Source organism: Mastomys coucha, unplaced genomic scaffold (genome assembly GCF_008632895.1).
Source record: "Mastomys coucha isolate ucsf_1 unplaced genomic scaffold, UCSF_Mcou_1 pScaffold7, whole genome shotgun sequence".
In the NCBI taxonomy this organism is placed as follows: Eukaryota; Metazoa; Chordata; class Mammalia; order Rodentia; family Muridae; genus Mastomys; species Mastomys coucha.
This window is the reverse complement of record NW_022196913.1, coordinates 42,856,371-42,876,583: the sequence shown is the minus strand read 5'-3', so window position 1 is coordinate 42,876,583 and position 20,213 is coordinate 42,856,371. Positions and strand designations below refer to the sequence as shown.

Sequence of the window (20,213 nt, the reverse complement as noted above, 5' to 3'; positions counted from 1 at the left end):
GTCTTTGCTTAAATGTTACAGCAAAATGGATATAAAATAGACAATAAATTATAGTTTCTATTTACAAAGAAGGCTGTAAGTACAAACAGTTACAGATTGTAAATGTATTATTTAATCAGTTTAGTATGAAATTGGCTTCCCGGTACATGATTGTGAAAAAGACATTTAAAAAATATTCTAAGATTCAGTCTGAGTCTTTCTACAAGAGGAAATGGTGGTTTTGAGTTTACACACACGGCATGCTCACCTTGACAAACCCATGCTTAGAGGCAGGGCCCTTCCCCCTGTGGGTTTCTGCTTTAGACTCTAGCCCTGAGCCATGGAATGCTAATGCAGGGAAAAGGCAAAGAGCAGAGTTAGAGAGAGAGAGCTGATGTTGGAGCCAGTGTTCCTGATGCTAATGAGCTTGTCCAGCCAGTCTGCCCAAGAGATGCAGAATCACACATTCTGCTGTTCTGTGGTTTAAATGAAGGCTACTGCAGATGCTTCGTGGCTCTACCACAAAGTACAGTCCATCTTCTTTGGGTTCTAGTCAAGAATTCTGTGAGGAAGGGAGGAGGATGGTGTGGACATGCTACAGCTTGTTTTGACCGAGATTAGTACATTTTCACACCACCAAGAGTTGACATAAAACAGGTAACTACAACAGTAGACAAGAAGGCACCCCCACAAAGCTCACTGATGGCCAGGCTGCAGGCCCTGTGGGAGCTGCCCTTGCTGGGAATGGAACCTGACAGAGCCCTCTCCTCCCCTCCACTCGGCTATCTGCAAAACCTCCCTGGAATAGGTGCTATAGAGCCACCTGGTCTTTCAACCCAGGGATATTTACTATTCAAGTTTCCTCTCTACTTATACCACAAACAGCTAGCTCTAAAAGCTAACACTAGTCTGGGCGGGACTGGGGGGAGGAGAACATTACGATTCTGCAGTTCCCAGGCCTGTACTGCAAGCATTCTAGCTTCCTACAGACCAGCAACTGTTCAGTTACGAGAACTGGGAAAGTCATCAACAAGGTCCTCATAAAAGCCTCCTCAGGCTAAGGCCACCAGCAGGAGATGCCTCTGAGTGTCACCATCCTGCTTCACTGTGCTGCTTCATGTGTTTTAAGGCAGATGTCATTAGGAATCCAAGGCAGACACACCACACACCACACACACACACACACACACACACACACACACACACACACACACACACCTCGTCCCCTGCCACTGGCTTCAACTTAATGGCAACCACAAGCTCTCACGACCATATTCCTGTATTTTTTCAAGATGACATTGGAGTTATCGTCGAAGTAAAGAACTGAGATGGCATTCAGTTTAGTTGGTGCGCAGCATGGTTTGGGGACGTACTCGGGATTCATAAGGTGAACCTGTTCCAGAATAGAAGCGTGGGAGGGCACTGTTAGAAATGACACTGGATTTAGGCTTGATCCCATCTACAGCCAAGCCGGAGCACTCACCAAGGTCTGCACAATGGCGTGGTTGGTGGCATTCATGTGTGCGTTGAGTGGGAAGGAACACTCTCCATCACAGTAGTTGGCAGCATAGCCTTTGGGCGCAATGATCCAGTCCTTGAGACAAAGCAAAAGGAAGCAGTGAAGGATCACCAGGCAACCCTAAACCATCTGCACTCTCAGTGGCCCCAAGAGATGGCACTGTTCATGGTGTACAATATGGGGGCATGCAGGGAGTTTGGGAAACTGCCCAAGTTCACATTCAAGTGAAGCTTGAGTCTGTTGGTCAGACCCTAGAGTCTCCAGTCTGTTTTATGGGCTCTTAGCTGCTATGAACCTGTTAGGTCTGGAATTGAGTGGGTGCGATGGTTTGTATATGCTTGGCTCAGGGAGTGGCACAATTAGAAGGTGTGGCCTTGTTGGAGTAGGTGTGTCACTGTGAGTGTGGGCTTTAAGAACCTCATCCTAGCTGCCTGGAAGCCAGTATTCTGCTAGCAGCCTTCAGATGAAGGTGCAGAACTCTCAGCTCCTGCTACACCATGCCTGCTTGGACACTGCCATGTTCTGATGATACTGGACTGAACCTCTGAACCTGTCAGCCAGCCCCAATTAAATGTTGTCCTTTATAAGACTTGCCTTGGTCACGGTGTCTGTTCACAGCAGTAAAACCCTAACTAAGAGAGTGGGTGAATGGCTTGAAGTATAAATGCTCCTTGGTTATACCTCAATAAAATGCCAGTTGAAAGTGCCCACAGTACACCTAACATACCGAGCATCCTAGCTTAGCACAGTGCACTGTGGGGCTGATGAGGAGCTGCAGCTTCTGCTGCCACCAATGTGGAGAGGAGACTGAAGCCCAGAAAAAGACTCAATTTTGAGACTCAGAGCACTAGATCTACTGAACACATACAGCTGAAACATGGTCTGTTAAAACATTGGAAGTCAGGATCTGTTGTGTGGACTTGGACCCAAAGAATCCTCTGCAGGATCCCATTATGTTCCTGTCAAAGTCATGCCACCTACATACAGAGAAACTATCTCCCAGTTCTCATCACATCTAGCTGGACTTGGTGTATGGGCCAAACATGTTCTTCCATGCAGGGGCAGAGTCAATTTAAAGCTACTGGAGAAATTCATCACATTTTTTAAAAATCCTGTTTCAAAATAAAAGTTATTCAATTGTATAAATATATACACCCACCCCCTTGGACTTTGAAAGAATGAGGTAAGACAGAAATAGTCCTTAGGCTTAAGAGGTCACAAAGCTTTGGAAACCCACAAAAGGGCCAGGGTGCCCTGGGTTTATCTGCAGGCTGGGTTTTCCTGTCTTAATTCCAGCAGCTTGAACATTTGAGGGCTCCTTGGATTGCTATGACAGCTCCAGGAAGCTGATGACAGCAGCCATTAGTGAGAAAAGATCAAGATCCCTCCTTACCCTGAGCCTTACCTGCCATCCCAGGTCCTGGAAGCTCACGTAAAGTTCATGCTTCTTGCAAGCTGTTTTTAACTCACTGCTGTCGTAGCCTGTTGGAAGACATAAAAAGAGATGCTCCTTCACTTAAAAAAGTGTATGAGATTTTTTTTCCTCTCATACATGCCAGGCAATGCATGAGGCACAGGACAACTGTTGACACACATGGTCCCCCAACAGCTCAGTTGAGTTCCCAGTTGTTTGCCTAAATTTAAAGCCACTGGAGAAATGAATCATTATTTTTTCTAATCATGTCTCAAAAGTTGTTTAAGTGTTCAAGTCCCCTTAGTCTTTGAAAGAATGAGATAAGAGAGAAAGTGGGCACAGGGTAGAGGGGCCGCGGAGCTTTAGGACCCGCTCTACCTTGTGTCTGCTTTGGGCACTCTGTTGATTTAATGGGCACCTATAAACAACAGATGTGTGTTGTGTAATCTGCTTCATGTAGGTTTTATAGACGGATGTGCGGAGATTTCCACTGGACTTGAAAGATGACACACAGTCATTCACAGATGGCTGTACTAGACAGGATTCACTCTATTGCAGATGTGAACTATCCAGACATAGCATGGGACTTTGGAGATAGCTTCTGCCCCCCCCCCCAAAGAATGTCCTGAAGAAGTGTTATGATCAGGGGCCAACCAGGAGGTCCAGAAATGGAAGAAAGCATGAGTGAGCCCATGCTCTCCTGTTCATGGGCTTCAGCCTCACTGCTGGGGATGAGCCCTCTACATGTGTCCTAAAACAATCATTCCAAAGTCAGCAGTTCCCCAAAACAACCTGCTGAACCTGCCTGTGCAATTCAGGAGCCACTGGCCTGGCTTAACAACTTCCGCAGGAGACACGGGAGCACTTTGATTCATTCCAGCCCATCAGAACAGCTTTTCTGTTACATGGGAAGCAGAGAGATGAATCACATATAGCTAGGTCCTCCAAGAATTGGAGACTCCACAGGGCTGTGAGCTACATGTATTCAAGTAGCTCAAATACAACTCGGAATATGAACAGCATGGTCAGGGGCCATGGGTCAATACTCCTGAAGCTTGTAGAAGGGACAATGGGGGTGGGGAACAGTTCTGTTGGAATGGATTGGAGAATTCATAAAGAGTTGGGAGATACAATTGGAAAAATGAATGACTCAGAATGACAACGATGATGTGGATTTTTTTTAGAGACATGAAGGAAGTCTTCAAAGGGTTTTGAACCAGTGGGCTCAGAGCTATGGTTTTAAAGGGCACATAGATGGATGCAACTGTTAGGTAGGAGAGGACAGAGAGGGAAAGGAGGAGAAGGAGTCAGTTTTTGGAGGAAGATTCTTTAATATGGTTAAGAAGAGATACAGAATCTAGATCACACGCATGCTATCTCTGCCTTTGTCAATCAACTATACAAACCAATGAGTTACCTCACAGATGTATTTGAACTAGACATTCACACTTTACCTCTTAGAATTTCCAACCCCAAATCAGAAGGAAGGGTACAGAACTCAGAATTTTGTAAAGAAATCATGTCAACTGAAGTTAGTGATCTGGGGAGAGAGATGTGGGTTCAAGTATATACTGGTTCTAAATATACTCACATCCACTCTATCACCGCCCTGTCCACCTACCTGACCTTGCAGAACTCCCTCCCCCATTTCAAGTCTACATGAGAAGGAAGTTCAGAGCAACCATGGAGGGAAGTTCAGAGCAGAGCATGGAGGATTCTCACTCTGAACCACCCCTGCACAGATAAGCCTTTCCTGCTGGAAACAACTCTCCAATGAAAGAAACTGAAGAGGACATACAACTTAATGGGCTGCAGGTCAGGGTAACCTCTAGAGAAGGCTACAAAAGAAAAGGAAATTATGGAAAGGCAGGAAATATTAAAGAAATTACATTATTGAAAAAGCAGGAAAATATGAAAAGATAGGTGGATGGCAAAAGGAAAGGAAGGAAGAAAGAATGGAAGGAAGAATGGAAGGAAGGAAGGGAAGGGAAGAAGGGAAAGAGAAAGGAAGAGAAACAAGCAAGTAGAATTTTATAAAAATCCAGTAAGAATTGGTAATAGAATGAAAGACCTAAGCACTGGACATAAGTTAAGAGAGAAGTAGAGTCAGACTACTCATTTAAAGAAACCTCTTCAAATATAAGTAAATGATCAGAAACTATGACTATCTATAAAGACACATAGAAGACAGAACAAAAGACACAACATAATTCTATTAGGAATTCCATTCAACTCTGATAGGGGGAAAGTGATATTTGGAGACCTAAAGGCTCTGAGAATTTCCTAGAATTCAAAAAGATAAATGTCTTTAAATAAAAAGGCATGGTGAGCCCTAATCAGAATAAATACATTCCTATGATGACAAAATTTGGTGAAATTAGAGTATATTAAGTAAAAAAAAAATTCTCAAAAGTAACAAAAATTAAAGGAAGATCAAGTAGATGGATGGCAAAATTAACAAAAATATTCATTCAAATATTGAATGTCATAAGAACAACTCCACTAATCTAAAATTTTATACCTAGCTATAGGCCCTTCTCACTTTCCTTGGGGCCTCTGATCTCTCGTTCCTCTCCTGTCACCTGGGTACATGGCCTCAGTCTCTTGAAGATTCCAAGGCTCAGGTGTCCCTGTACTCTCTTACAGCTGTCCTTGTCAACTATGTGATCCGCTACCTAGCGTCTCACCTGGAATGCCCCTAATCAACCTAGTTCTGGCTTGTTCTTCCTCCAAACTTCTTTCAAGATCTTAGAGTCACTGGCCATATAAAATACAGAGATTTCTAAATAATTTTCCTTCATAGATCAGGCAGATAGCATCAGTGTAAAATAATAAAGAATGTATTGGTTAAGCATGATAGTACACACCTGTAATCTCAGTATTTTAGAACCTGAGAAATTTAAGGCAAGAGCACTTGCCATGAGTTCAAAGTTAGTCTGGACTTCATCCTGAGTTCTGGATCAGCCAAGGCTACAAAGTGGTACCCTGTCTCAAAAAATATATCATCTGGGTTTTTTTGTTTTGTTTTGTTTTTGTTTTGTTTTGTTTTTTGTCTCTATTTCCTAGCTGAGGGCATAGAAAACTTTGGAGTTTCTGATAGAAGTGTCTTTGTTACAATAATAAGACCCTGCCACATACCCACACCTACACAGAAAAATGCAGTGAATGGTAAGAGGATTGGAGCTCTGGGCCTGCCTCACCTCTGGAGATTGAGTGTAATCATGTGACCAATGATTTGATTTTACACAGCATCAAAATCCTGTATTCTATGGCTCATATATGGTATGTTGCTCAAAGGTTTGCTTGTTGGCAACTTGGTCCTCTGTTAAGTTAGGAGGGTGGAACTAGAGTGGGCCTTGTAGGAGGTAATGGGGAACCACCTTATAAGATGGGATATGCCTTTCTAGTGACTAGATCAGTTACTGTTTCAGTAGATTCCTATAAAGCAAGGCCACCCCATGTCTACCGTCTTGTATATGTATCATTGAATCCACTGTGAAGCTGTCTTCTCTACAACTGACACTTCTAGGGGTCTTTATTACATGTAGCAGGCCAAACTTTTCAGCTTCCAAACCATAAGCTAAAGTAAGCTTTTCCTTATAAGTACTCAGTCGCAGATATTTTGTTACAGCAACACCAAATGGACTGAGCTACCAAATAAAAATCCCCGGACCATGAGGGCTCAGTGACCTTTTCAGATATGTATATGTTCTGATGTTGTGGAGAGAACTGTGCACCTAGAGAGGACACAGAAACTCCAAGACCCTAACCCTTACTCCACCTTGTTCTAAATCACTGATTTTGCTATTCTTAAGTTTGTAACAAAATGCCAATCATAAATACAGGGGGAAAGCAGAAAATTACTGAACATGAAAGAGTGGGCACAGAATCTCTTCAACTTGTAGAAAAGCTAGCTCAAGTATGGGTGGCCTGCAGACCTCACCTTGGGGATAGTCTCTGAAATAGGGCAGGACAATCCTGCTGAGGACCTTGCTCTAGTGAGTTGGCTTATGTTAGAACTGAACTAAAGGCCACGTGGTCAGTATTTGAGAACTATTGTCAGAACACAGACAAGGACAACTTTCTCACCCCTAGATTTAAATTTTTCTCTCTGCGACATACCATGGATGACAGTCCAAGGACTTCATCTCAAACTTCCCAACCGCCCCAGCTGTCTGCGAACGTGCCCTGTTCCGACTCCCTCCGTGCTCAGCACAGAGAATGTTCTGGAAAGAGAAGCTTTTGCTTCTATGGCCAGACATTGACGTTTTTGTTATTAAGACTGGGGCCAGAGAGAGGAAAAGCAGGAATTTAATCCTTCTGTCTCCTTTCCTACAGATACTCGCTGGCCAAGCCTGTGTTTCCTTATAGTCCCATGGTGAGGGCTGGCAAAGAGCAGATAAATATTTGTGGAGGTCAATGGCCTTTGCAATACTTGTTTCTGTAGCTCAGGGGTGGGTGCCCTGGGTTCCATGTGGGATGATACTGACCCAGTTTTTTTGTGTGTTTTCTTTTTACAGATTGACAGATGGCTGAAAAACAAAACAAAACAAAACAAAAAACCTCTCTCCTTTACCCCAACTACCCTTGATATCTGTTTACAAGAGGAGTCTGAGAAAGGCCAGGTTTTTTAAAAAAAAAAAAAGTATGCAGCTAAAATTTAATAAGAACATATTCACTTAAACAGGAGAAAAGAAAATAAATCACAGCTTTGTTCAAGTGGGGCAGAGAAAGGAGAAGATACAGTGTTAGAGGAAAAACCAGAACCACAAAAACCCAGAGCCACTACAGCCCCAAGGCCAGCAACAGGGTCCACAGACATGGTGCCAGACTCATGGGTGTCCTGTGCACAAATCTGGGGGATAAACTGTCACTGAGAAGGTGCCACAGCTCCTTCCAGACCCCAGCTCAGAACGATCAGGAGGAGGAGGTGCCACGCTGCCCAGGCGGGTCTGAGTACTGCCTGGGAGGACGAGAGGCAGGAACACCACAGCTCCAAGTAGAGCCAAAGTCTGTCTTTGTCCCCAAGATGCCTAGGCAGCTTTGGGACACGCTGCCATGAACACCTAGTACCAGTGTCAAAACACGACTTTAAGAATACCTGGCTGCTAAAAGCTGAACACGGCAAACAAAACCTGGCCCTCAACCATCTCAATATGGTTCTCTGCTTCAAGACAGGAGGGCAGGGGCAGTGATGAAGGCTCAGCAGGTAAAGGAACTTGCTGCCAAGCCTGATGACCTGAGTGAGTCTGTCTGTCTGTCTGTCTGTTTGTCTACAATTAATTCATTCTCTCTGTCTCTGTCTCTCTGTCTCTGTCTCTGTCTCTCTGTCTCTGTCTCTCTCTCTCTTACGTCCTCTTCCTCTTTTGCAGAGGGCATACCTACTCCGATTTCCCCCTTTCTCTTCAAATGTCAAGGGCAACAACAAAGCTGTAGCCGTTCAAGTGACACCTCTGTCTTCAGAGGCCTGGCTGCCCTGGCCTTATCTCTGGGTTTCTAAGTCTCTTGCTGCTACTTGCCCCACCTGAACAACATGAGGCGATGTAGGAGATGCCGGCTCTTTGTGTTGCCACATTAGACTAAGTGCAGGGGACCCTCTGGGGTTCAGAGTTCTGGTTTCAGGAACATCTTACCAGGCCTCAGAAGGGCTGACTTTCTGTCTACATTTTGTTTATACCAGCATCATCAACCAGTACGAGAGGCTGCAGGAAGGCCCCATGCCAGTGCAGTTCTAGGATTCTGAGGTTACATGCTCGCCACTAAATCAATATGTGACTTTCATCTCCATTCAGCCACGTGCCTTAAAAACAGACAAGGTTTCCCATAAACACTGAGACTCCAGGAGCTTCACACAGCTTCCTTTCTCTCTGTCACCTCCTAGACTGAGGGATTTCCTGACTCCTTCCCACGGTTGGTAGCCACTGACTCACGGGGCATCTTATACCTGCTTATTCTGCTTTATTAAGATTGAGAATCAAAATGTTTGGGGCCAGACTGAAAGTGTTTCAGATTTTGAGTTTTTCCAGGTTTTGGAATACTTGCATCTTTGATACAAAAACCCCAAACATGAAAGTTTTTTGCTTTTGTTTGTTTGTTTGTTTTTGTTTTTACTGCTGATAAAATGCTCAGATGGTTTCAGATGAAGTGTTTCCATTTTGGACTTTTGGACTGGGGATGCTTGGTCTGGACCAACCCACAAGGGAAGGCCTGGGGAGGAGGAAAAGGGAACTTGCTAGTCTATTATACCCGGACCACTATTATCCTAAAGCAACCTAATAGTAAAAGCCAAGCATGATAAAGGTAGCTTTTGAAATGATTCCAGCTTTTGAGTCACTAGCCCACAACCAGTCCTGCGTATCTATAAAAGGTTAGGAACTGGTTTCATTTAACACACTCTGAACAAGGCTCTTTCTAAGCTAAGGCATCTAGAAGCCAAGCTCAGACTCTAGACCTTTAACTTGAGCTCAAAATGACAAAGCAAAATCTCTCTCTCCTTTGAAAAATAAAAAAAAAAAAGTTAGCATTTCCAGACCCAGGCCACAGCTTCTTCTGAGACATCTAATAAACCATGATGTAGGTTGACCTCCTCAACTTCAGCATCCTCAGTCCATTGCAACCAGAGACGAAGTACCAGCAATACTGTGAGACGCGACCCTCAATCTGTGACTGAAGGTCCCTGAACTCTACAGCACAAGATCAGATGTTATAATAAACTGAAGACATGTTTTCTAAGATATGTGGTCTGGTTACTTCTCTTGTGCTCAAAGCATACAAATGGACCCCAGTGGGAAGCATAAGAGGCCGGAGATCACAAATGTTCATAGCACAGGGAACTATTGGAAACCCACACTTTCCCAAGAGGTTTTAAGAGATGTATGTTTGGGTAGGTAGAAAAGAGATGGAATAAGAATTTATTCCTGGGTAGTAATAGAACAATTACAGACTCATGCCCAAGGATGCTCAGAATCCTGAGGGCATTGTGCTATTTATTTCATAAGCACAAGGAACAAGAGACAACTACAATTACACATCACCTGGTAAAAGTTGCCTAACATGCATAAAAGTCCTGGTTTTAAAGACCAGCACTACCAAAAGGAATCCCTCTTCCTGGCAAAATTAAATTAAATTAAATTATTAAATTAAAAAGTGATAGTAACAACTCCAATGGTCATCTAATAGACCAGCTCACAGGCCCAGCATCAGACTCTTGAGCTGACTTGAAATGGCCTGAATGGCCCGTTCCTCCCCAGATGTGTCATGCAGGATCCCCCAAAAAGTAACTGGAGTAGAACCTAGAATTGCCAAAGGAAATCGTCTGTCGAGGTCATCCATTTGTGGACCTCACAATGGATTGGCCAAGCAGTATCACAGGCCCCCATAAGACAAAGCAACGCAGGCCAAGAGAAATATTTTCAAAGAGGAAAATGGCAGCCAGCAGACACTTCAGACTATAGTTGGAGGACCTAGGGTAGGGGCTTGGAGCACACTAGACTGGCAAGAACTGGAGCCGGAAAACAATCACCAGATTCATGAGACTCCCTCCCGGGCTTTATAGAGCAGCTTAGCCCAGCACTGTCAAACAGGTGTAAAAACAATAAAGACACGTCCTGAGGCTGTACAAGCCTGTGGGAGAAGTGCAACTCAGCCAATGTCCACCATTCCTGTGGAGAGGACAGCGGTAGAGAAGTAGACATCACGAAGACAGACTTGCCCCCAAAACCCACTGTCCGGTGCTCATGCCTGCAGAGTTCAGCCTGAAGTCAGGTACAGATGTCAAAGCGGGTTGGGGTGGGATACAGGGACCAGGAGGCAGTGGGTGAGCTCTTGGCCACTTGCTTGTGGTAGGCCGGTCTGGCTGTCTCAGGGATCTACAGCTCAGTTCCTAAAATAGATCCTTGTCATGTTTCATTCTGATGACAGGTGATTTGATAAATGATACTAACATCTTTACTCAGGTGAAAGATGTCCCTGGTGAGCTTCTTCTAGACAGGGCCCCTTTGGGGAGAAGTGTCGATGACCTGGGAGTATTCTATAGAAGAAATGGACAAACAAAAAAATAGCCATCTCTTCCTTCAGTCTCCCAAAAGACTAAGAGAGGGGTAGTGGCTGAAGCCACACTGCAGATGGTACCTTTTCTGAGGATGATTGGCTCACAAAGGCCCTGGAGTCTCTGACACTTTCAGGGACCTAGAAGGAAAAGCTAGAGAGAGGCATGTCTGCTCTCTAAGCATGGGCCATAGTTCTGAAAAAAAAAAAAAAAACCTCCCTTCTTTTCTTCCTTAGTTTTCCTGTGGTTTGCAAGTTAGTTGGTTTTAGTGGTTTTATGTCTTTACTTGGAGACAAAGTTTTAAACTGTATCCAAGAGTCCTGGCATCTGACTCTCTAGGTAGGCAAGGATGACCTTGAACTTCTGCTCCTCCTGCCTCTCTATCTCCCAAGTACTAGGATTATGGGCATGGGGTACCATTGCCAGTTTATACCATCAAAACCAGGGCTTTCTGGATACCAGCAGGTTCTCTACAAACTGAGCTGCATTTCTCGCCTTAGAATGTTTTCTTGGGTAGAAATGTGGCCCTCTGCTTGTCCACTTCCATGAACAGAAGAAAGCCGAGTGCATGAAGCAGAGCTTTGAGGGGCTGCATGTGAGGAGGCTTCGAGACGAGAGCCTGAGAAGCCGCTTCGTCTCAGTGCTTTCTTGGGGGTTTTAAAAATGCAAGGCCAGAGGGATTGGGCACAGATTCCTTTTCCCTGGATGACTGAAGGGACAAAGGAGGAGTGGGCTGGGAGGTGGAGTGGGGAGACCAAGAGACAACAGGGGCTCTTGAACCTCATTACGAATTCGGCCACTTTAATATCCGTAATTAATTTTAACTCATCAGATTGGAAAGAAAAGGTTGAAAGGGACTTGGCAAACAGTAATTGGGTGGCCTTGCAAAAGCCCAAATCATAGACAACATGTTTTCTTAATTAAAAATAAACTGGTCTATATATTGGGTGGGCAGGGTGAGTGTTGAATCAATCAAGTGAAATTATAATTTTAAAAAGCAATCAACATTGCAAGCGAAGCTTCCGCAGTCTGAGGTCCGAGGAACCAAACTGGCCACAGTTCCCAAATGCAGTCTACCACTGGCTGATATCATCATCATGCAGTCTACCACTGGCTGATATCATCACCAGGGCCCAGGGGGAATGCAGTTCCCAAATGCAGTCTACCACTGGCTGACATCATCATCAGGCCCCAGGGGGAATGCAGTTCCCAAATGCAGTCTACCACTGGCTGACATCATCATCAGGCCCCAGGGGGAATGCAGGCTATTAATTCAATTCAACAGACTGCCTGCCGGGGGGAATAAACCAAAGCAGGCAATCCTTTCTAGCTTTTATTTATTTATTGTTTTTTAAGGCCTCAATCCTGACTGTTTCTGCTGGTAAATACAGGGACACCCATGCTGTGCGGTGCCTTCCAAGAAACACCATGACAGGGAGAAGCAAAATGTCATTATCACACTGGGTAGTGGCTACTCAAGTGTCACATCCAAGTTATTGACGTAAGAGGAGGCTTATTAAAGTAAGTCACAGCCTGAAATTTAGGAGACACGGATTCCCAAAGAAAAGTGGGGTGCTTTGAGAAGCTGCATTCATTCTTTCCAGGCCCCCCAAATGACAGTTGTAATGAGCCGCCTCTAAGCACAGCCTCTAGAAATTATTTGACTTCCTTGGGATCCCAGCAGCACGCTCTTAAGCGGCTACTTCCTCCAAGGTGTAAGTTATCTTCAAAGGTGTGCTGTATGGCTCCATTTCATCAATCGGAACAACCCATGAGGTATTCCACACACTCACAATACAAGACGGGGAACTGAAGCTCCAGACCCACAAGGTTGCAAGAAAGAGAAAGTTCTGGCAGAGAATCTCACAGCAGTCAGTCAGCGTTGCACTTGTTTTCTGGGCTGTTGAGTAAGGCCAGGAATCCAGGACTCAGAAGCACTAGCACTGTGAGGAATGCTGACGCTCGAACTCGGGGCCACTTAACAGCTATGGACTTGCTTCCGGGATCTTCCACTCCCTACTCCTCCCCGTTCTAGAGAGGACTTCTGAAAGTTGGAATTAACCCTCAGACACTGAGCTGTATCCTCTCTCTTGCCCTTCAGACCCAGATGGATCTGAATACCCAGTATAGGGAAGGGTATTGATCAGAGCACATGATCAGAGCATATGATCAGAGCACATCCTATGGTAGCAAGATGCTCAGGGCTGGACACAGGGTGTGAGCCAGTCCGGTGAGCATCAAGGCCTGGCTTCTTGCTGAAGCCAGCAAGGGAGAGAACTTGGGAAGATGAAGTTTGAAGATGAGGTTGCCAAGGTCTCTCTGAGACTCTGGATAACCTTAATGTATGTACATTGACTGTCTTTGTGAGGATTCTGCCAACGAGAAACACAGGAAACAGATCTATCTAGAACCATCTGTTCCCAACAGTCCAACCAAGCTGAAGCAAGAGACCCTCAGCTTCCCAGTGAAAGGAACCAATAAAATCCCTGTCAGAGGCTCCGGCTACCACTTCCAGCCAAGAGTCCTGGGAAATACAAGCTCATAGTACACAACTGTACACCACGTCATGCAAGCTGAGCCCCCACAAATCTGAACCACACCAAAACGTAAACCTCAGTTGATAGTTGCCATTCAAACCAAAGTGCACTAAAAAATACTGTATAAAATTAATATATAGCTATAAGTATGTAAGATGAATAGGGAAAATAAATTAATTCTACCTTTAGACATAGGTCTTATTCCTTAAGAAATCTTATTATGTATATTTGTAAGTATCCCTGAATCCAAAGAAAAGAAACATCTGAAACCTTTCTGGCCATACACAGAGGACCTGGATTTGGTTCCTAGCACCTACCTGGTGGCTCACTAACATCTGTAACTACTTCAGAAGACCTGGCACATCTTCTGACCTCCATGGGCATCAGGCATGCATGTGGCTACATATATATACATGGGCACCAGGCATGCACATGACACACACATATACATAGGGGCAACACATTCATGAATAAAATAAAATAAATCTAAAAATTAAAATAACCGGGGTGTTCCCATGATTTTGTGGGAAAGAAAAAGAATTGTAGAAATCTCATCAGACAGAAGGATGCTTGTCTGAACCAAGAGCTGGGATGTGATGCCTACAGCCCCAGCCTTTGGGTAACACTGCTCTATACTGAGCGGTGGGATGCTCTATGCTGGGATCCCATACAGGTGTCTATCACTAGGACATGGCCATCATTCTTAGGACCAACCCTCCCCCACTAGCCACCGTATTTGCTGAGCACAGGCAGTCCAGCATTTGGAGCCAGAGGTACCTTTGTCCTGATGGGAACCAAGGCTCCATCCACACTTACCGGAAGCACTGGAGCCCCGGGACACGTCCTGCGACTGGGTGGACCGGTTGCGACTCTGCTGCCGACGCCGACTGGAGGCTGACCTGGTGGTGCGCACGTGGACCTCGCTCACCTTGAAGAAGGCCACCATGAAGGGCTGCTTGTCGTAAGGGCCGTCTCTGCCCACCAGGCCCGCCGCACGGGGGTTGACGTGGAGTCCTTTAATGCAAACCAAAGCCCACCCCTCTTAACTCCTTAGTCTCAAAGCTACACAACCAGGTGACTCTTTCTAGCTTTTCCCGTAAAGGAGTAAAGAGCGGGAAATGTGAACAAGGCTCCACGCATCCTCCCACTCTGGCTGGCTCCCTGTACATAGGCAGACTCAAAATGTGCTTCCCAAAGAATAGGATCACCCCAGGGAGTGTTCTGGTCTTTGGTCCTCCTATTCATCAGTATTTTACACTTTCTTCCTATATTTCTCAATTGTGGAGCCGGACCAGAAAAGGGAGCCGATCATGAGGGGTTTCCTTAAGGGGCCTTGGCAAAACCACTGGACAGTCAGATCCTAACGACCCCCTTTTCCTCGTCTTCCTTGGTGCTGGGTAGAACCCAGAGCCTCATACAAAGCAAATGCTCAGTCACTGAACTGTGCACCCAAGCTCCTGTCTTCCACTCAGGAATTTCCCACCTGGGTCAGCTGGGGAAGCTCTCTTTCCATTGTTATTCTTGTGGGGGACATGGTCTGAGCCTGCTTCCAAGTCCAGGCTAGGAGAAAGGTTTTGCTTTTTGGTATGGTCACAAGGGAAGAGTAAACAAGATCACCCTAGCGTCAAGGACTGGGCTACAAATGATGGTCCCACGGCAACCGCCACAGAGGAAATGAAGGAAACTGACTGTGTGGCAGAGGCTGGCAGGGCGCAAATCCCGGACTCACCATCGCGAGTCACCACACTCAGCTGGAGTCCCATGTTGTGCTGCGGTGTCACCACCCACAGATTGCTAGTTGCTGTGATGTCAAATTCCAGCCAGCCTTCTTCTGAGGCCCACACCACCCGGGTGTCCAACAAAAATAGGTCAGAGTCTCTGCAAGAAAGAAAAAAAAATGGCACATCGAAATCACCAGCTATCCCACGGCTCACTCCTCCTGTGTCTTGTCAAGAAAGAACATTGAGGTCAGATCATGCCCATTTGTGTGACCAGCCACTGCTCTGCCTGGATGTCACCGTAGAGCATACAAACACAGCATAATTAGCAAAGACACAGGCCGTCAGCTATCAGGAGGCTCCATAAATTCACCAAGACCTCCTGCCTCCCACACCAAATCTTTCTTGGAATTAAGGTAAATTGCAAACATTATTTCCTTTGTCCCAATATTAGTTCACTTTTATTACTGCATTGCTTTATTTGTGGTAATTTTTATTGGTTAATAGCTTAAATATGGCTAGCGAGCCCTGAAATGCAGAAGACAGGTATAAGACTAGATTAAATCAGGATCCACATGATATATAAAAATTAGGTGTCTCTTGCATCAAATCTCTGAAAATACCATCAGGCTATGCGTATAAGATATATATGAACCAAGAATGAATTTTACATTTAGACTTAGCAACCATTTCCCAAGATATTTCATTATATATATATGCAAAGTACCCCCACCACTGGAGACACTTGTGGGTTTCATGAAATTTATACAACCTCCACTGGTTTAAAACAAGCGCCAAATTCTAATAGTGTACATTTACAAAGTACTCCCTTCTACCTTGCTTTACTTATTGTTATGATAATCAACACTGCTGGAGTATAGTTATCCCTGTGCTCAGTGGGGAAACTGAGTCTCAGACATGAGGTTATGAGGCCGGATCATGTAGCCAAGATGAAAGCTAACCATGTATGAAAATTTAGTCAATAAACAAAGGGAGGAGCTCAACTTCAATTCAAAAAGCTTTCCATAATGACAGACTATCTTTTGAGAGTATTTCCAAAGACAACTTGTGATAAGTGAGAAAAACTCACTCCTCATTCAATAGCATCGTCTGAGGCCAGTGAAGCATCTGAGTTTAGAGTCTGAGATTTCTTTGGTGGGAAATATACTTTTTCCTGCTTCCAAGGCAGCTTGGAGTTAGAAGGGAGCTCTATTGTCATCGTTTTTCAAGTATAAGCAGTAGGTAGAGTGACAGGGAGTTTACTCAGCTGCTTGGCAGTCTGCAGGGGCGGACTTGAGCTTGTCCTCCTTAAAGCTCTCCCCTGTGTGGATGTGTCATGCTCCCTGTGGACAGACTAACCCCCCTGTGACTGGGGCAACAACTTCGAGCCCAGAGGGATGAGGGATGTTCATGGAAAACAGCAAGAGGGAACTGGGAGTCCAAGGCTTTGAAGTTGAGATGCAGAAGGACATGAAGTCCACACTGCAAGGTCACAGAAGACCCCCATCCAGAAATAACACAGACAGTACAAACAGCTCTGTGGGGAAAACAGCCCCAGTGCCGATGCAAGCTGAGGATGTAGTCATCTTAGGAGGACTGGCTGGCACGCCCCAGAACCAAGACCCAGAGGGAAGTTCAAGATAGGAAGTTCAAGATAGGAGGCAGAGCGTAGGTACCCAGATACAGAGCCCCTGATGAGGGTCAGTTTTTATGTGTAGAGCTTCAGTTCTGCTGTAGGCAACCTACTATGTAAGGAAGTGCAATAGGATGCAGACAGAGGCAGGGTGGGTGTGGCAAGGCTGGCACGCAGAGTTGGAATGGGCTTATGCTTCTGTTTGTAAAGAGTGGGGTTCATAAGGAAGGATGGGGAGCTAAGCATGCCGGTGAATGCCCAGAATCCCAGCACTAAATATCATTGTTTACAATGGAGATGGAAAAAAGAGAATGGGGAGAAAGAGAAGGGATGAATGAAGGGGGCAAGCAAGAATGTGGATCTGGAAGCAAGTAAAATTTGGGACAATCACTGGGAAAAAGATTAATTATTACAATGTGGAAGAAATTACATTTACACCACTGTGCTGGCTAGTTTGATGTCAATTTGACACAAATTAGAGTCATCAGAGGAGAGAAGCTCAACTGGGAAAATGTCTCCATAAAATCCCATTGTAGGCAAGCCTGAAGGACACTTTCTTAATTCATGAAGGAGAGTCTAGCCCATTCTAGGTGGGACCACCCCTGGGCTGGTAGCTCTGAGTTCTTTAAGCTAGCCAGGAGGAGCAAGCCAGAAAGCAGCACTCCTCCATGGCCTCTGCCTCAGCTCCTACCACCAGGTTCCTGACCTGCAGAGTTCCTTTCCTGACTTCCTTCAGTGAAGCTCAATGATATGGAAGTGGTGCCCAATCACTCTTTCCCTCCTCAAGTGGCCATGGTGATTCCTCACTGCAATCGAAACCCTGAGAGGTACATGGTCATCTGTGGACACTGGAGACTCAGTGTCTGTCATAACTACTGCAGTCATATTGGGCACCCAGAATGCATGGTTGTTTCTGTGGTACCCATGGCTCACCATAATGAAGCTCATGGCTGCTCATTAAGCTCATGCAAGGGACAGCAGTAATTCCCTTTCTCATGGCTGGGACAAAAAATGCTGGACAGACACAACGTAGAAAAGAAAGGATCACTTTGGCCTCATGGGTTCAGAGGTGAATCCACAATTGCTTGGACACATGGGCTTAGGTAGAACACCCTGATTGTAGGCGCATGCCATGAGGGAGAGTTACTTACGTTGAGGGAGTCTCTTTGAGGCAGAGGGTGAAGGGAGGAGGAAGGAGGGCACAAAGGGAAGGAAATAGGGGAGAGGAAGGGAGGGAGGGAAAAGTTGGGACAAGGATAGCTAGGTCTTAGATCTCCCAAAATGAAAGCCAATTACAGGCCAAGTGCATAACTCACCAGACTGTGTTGTTCATATTCAAATAATAACAAGAAGTAACAACATAGAGACAGACATATAACAGTGCTATATGAGATTAAGAAAAATGCATATACACACAGTTCCACAGGACATACTAGATGCTTCTCTCTCTCTCTCTCTCTCTTTCTCTCTCTCTCACCCTCTCTCTCTCTCCCTCTCCCTCTCTCTTCCTCTCTCTCCCCCTCTCTCCCTCCCCCTCTCTCCCTCTCCTTCTCCTTGTCTCCCCCTCCCCCCTCTCTCTCATGTGTGTGTGTGTGTGTTTTACTACATAGCTCTGGCTGACCTGGATCTCACTATGTAGACCAGGCTCGTCTCCAACTGTCACCCTGGTGTAAAAAAAGCATCAAGTAAGACATATTGTCTCAAAGTAGATGGTAAGAACTGATGCCTGAGTTAACTTCTGACTTCCACACTGATGCCCACACTCCACCTTCTGCATCCCCACAGAAGAGGCTATGGCAAATGGAAGAATTCAGGTAAATTGGAAATGAAAACCATTGATTTAGAGGGTTTGTTTGTAGGATTTGGTCAGAACTCATTGATAGAGATGGCCACATATGCAAGTGTCCTTTGTCAAGAAGCTCATCTGGAATGTTCCATTACGAGGGATTCCTTGCCGTGGTTCTTGGCTTGTGCACCAGAGGCTCATTCTTCACAGCCTCCATTCCCATCTATAAAAAGCAAAGTCTAAAAATGTCCACAGTACAGGCTGAAAATACTGTGTAAATGCTCAAATAAGTAAGAGATCAAGACCCAGTGTGTTTAAAGACAGAGCTGGCTACATACAGAAAAGAGGGCAGCAGTGGGGTTAGAAGGCCTGAGCTGGCCTCACACACCAGGTCAGGATGCCTGAGAAGTGCATGCAGAATGGCTAATTGTGGTGGAACCCCAAGACCTTCCTGACTTTGCCCTATTCCTCTCATTCAAGAGAGCACTGTGCTCAGTGTGATGGTGTCACATACACCTATAAGGTCTGAAGGTGTCCCCCAAAATTCCCAATGCATCAGTGCTGATATGGGTCTTCAGGGTGTGATTACATCACAAGGGCTCCCCCCTCATGGATGGTGTCCTTGTCACCAGAGAAGGTTCCTGATCAGAGGATGAGATTCCCCTTCTCTCTCTTCATGTGTGTACTCTCTTTCCTTTCTTACTTTCCATCCCAGGATGACAGTGGAGAGGGTCTTCACCAGCTATGGCTCCCTGATCTCAGACCTGCCCATCTTTTAGAACTGTGAACTAAGAAATCTCTGTTCTCTGTAAAATACCAGGCTCAGGTATTTTGTTACAGTGAAACAAAATGGACCAGAAAAACATGTATTTACAAAGAAACAAAATAGACCAAGAAAACATGTATTTACAAAGTTAGTGCAAGGAACTTTACAAAGGAATTAAGTACAACTGCAAAGCATCTAGGAACTCACACATCTGGGTCTGCTCTGACCCACATTTATTCATTTCTTCAGTGACTCACATCTTTCTTTGTCTGCCATCCCCTCTGTAAAGTGCAGCCTCCCTTGAGTAGGTCTAGGCCTCTCTCTTGCTCAGTGTTGGACTACTTGCCCAACATGAGCATGGGTTCCAACCCAAGTACCAAAAACATAAGAGTCCCCCAAACCAAACAGGATGCATCTGATCCTCTTAATCATACGCTGGCCGAGTTGAGATGAGGTAGCCTCTGCTAAGATTTGCCATACTGCTAAATGAAGACACTCCCTACCCCCATCTAACCACAGTCATCCCACCTGGGTTATTTGGACTTTCTTTCTGACATGGCAGACTCAACTCGCATATCCACAACAAAAACCACCACAAACATTCTCAAAACCAAAGAGAGATGCAATTTGTAAAGCACTCATTGACTGTTTTACTCTCAGCCAACATACAGATACCATTTTATGTGATGATCAAGATTTCCTTGACCAACGACAGAGCAAGGTCACGTGTTTCCAGGCTAGGATGTGATTTTACTCAGACTGATCATCCTGGACAATGAAGGTTTTTGTTTGTTTGTGGGTTTTTTTTTTTTGT

At 45.2% G+C, this 20,213-nt stretch overlaps 1 protein-coding gene across 1 annotated transcript in view; it reads right to left on the bottom strand.

Moving 5' to 3' along the window:
• Positions 1-92: 92 nt before the first annotated feature.
• The window catches only part of Bmp6 (bone morphogenetic protein 6), a 157,812-nt gene continuing 137,691 nt past the window's right edge, over positions 93-20,213 (bottom strand). Inside the window, exons 3-7 of the mRNA XM_031359693.1 lie at positions 15,226-15,374; positions 14,313-14,510; positions 2,904-2,980; positions 1,463-1,573; positions 93-1,372 (exon numbers count right to left, since the gene is read on the bottom strand). Coding sequence (XP_031215553.1) covers positions 1,223-1,372; positions 1,463-1,573; positions 2,904-2,980; positions 14,313-14,510; positions 15,226-15,374 — 685 coding nt within the window. The 3' untranslated portion in view covers positions 93-1,222. The remainder of the gene's footprint in view (positions 1,373-1,462; positions 1,574-2,903; positions 2,981-14,312; positions 14,511-15,225; positions 15,375-20,213) is intronic.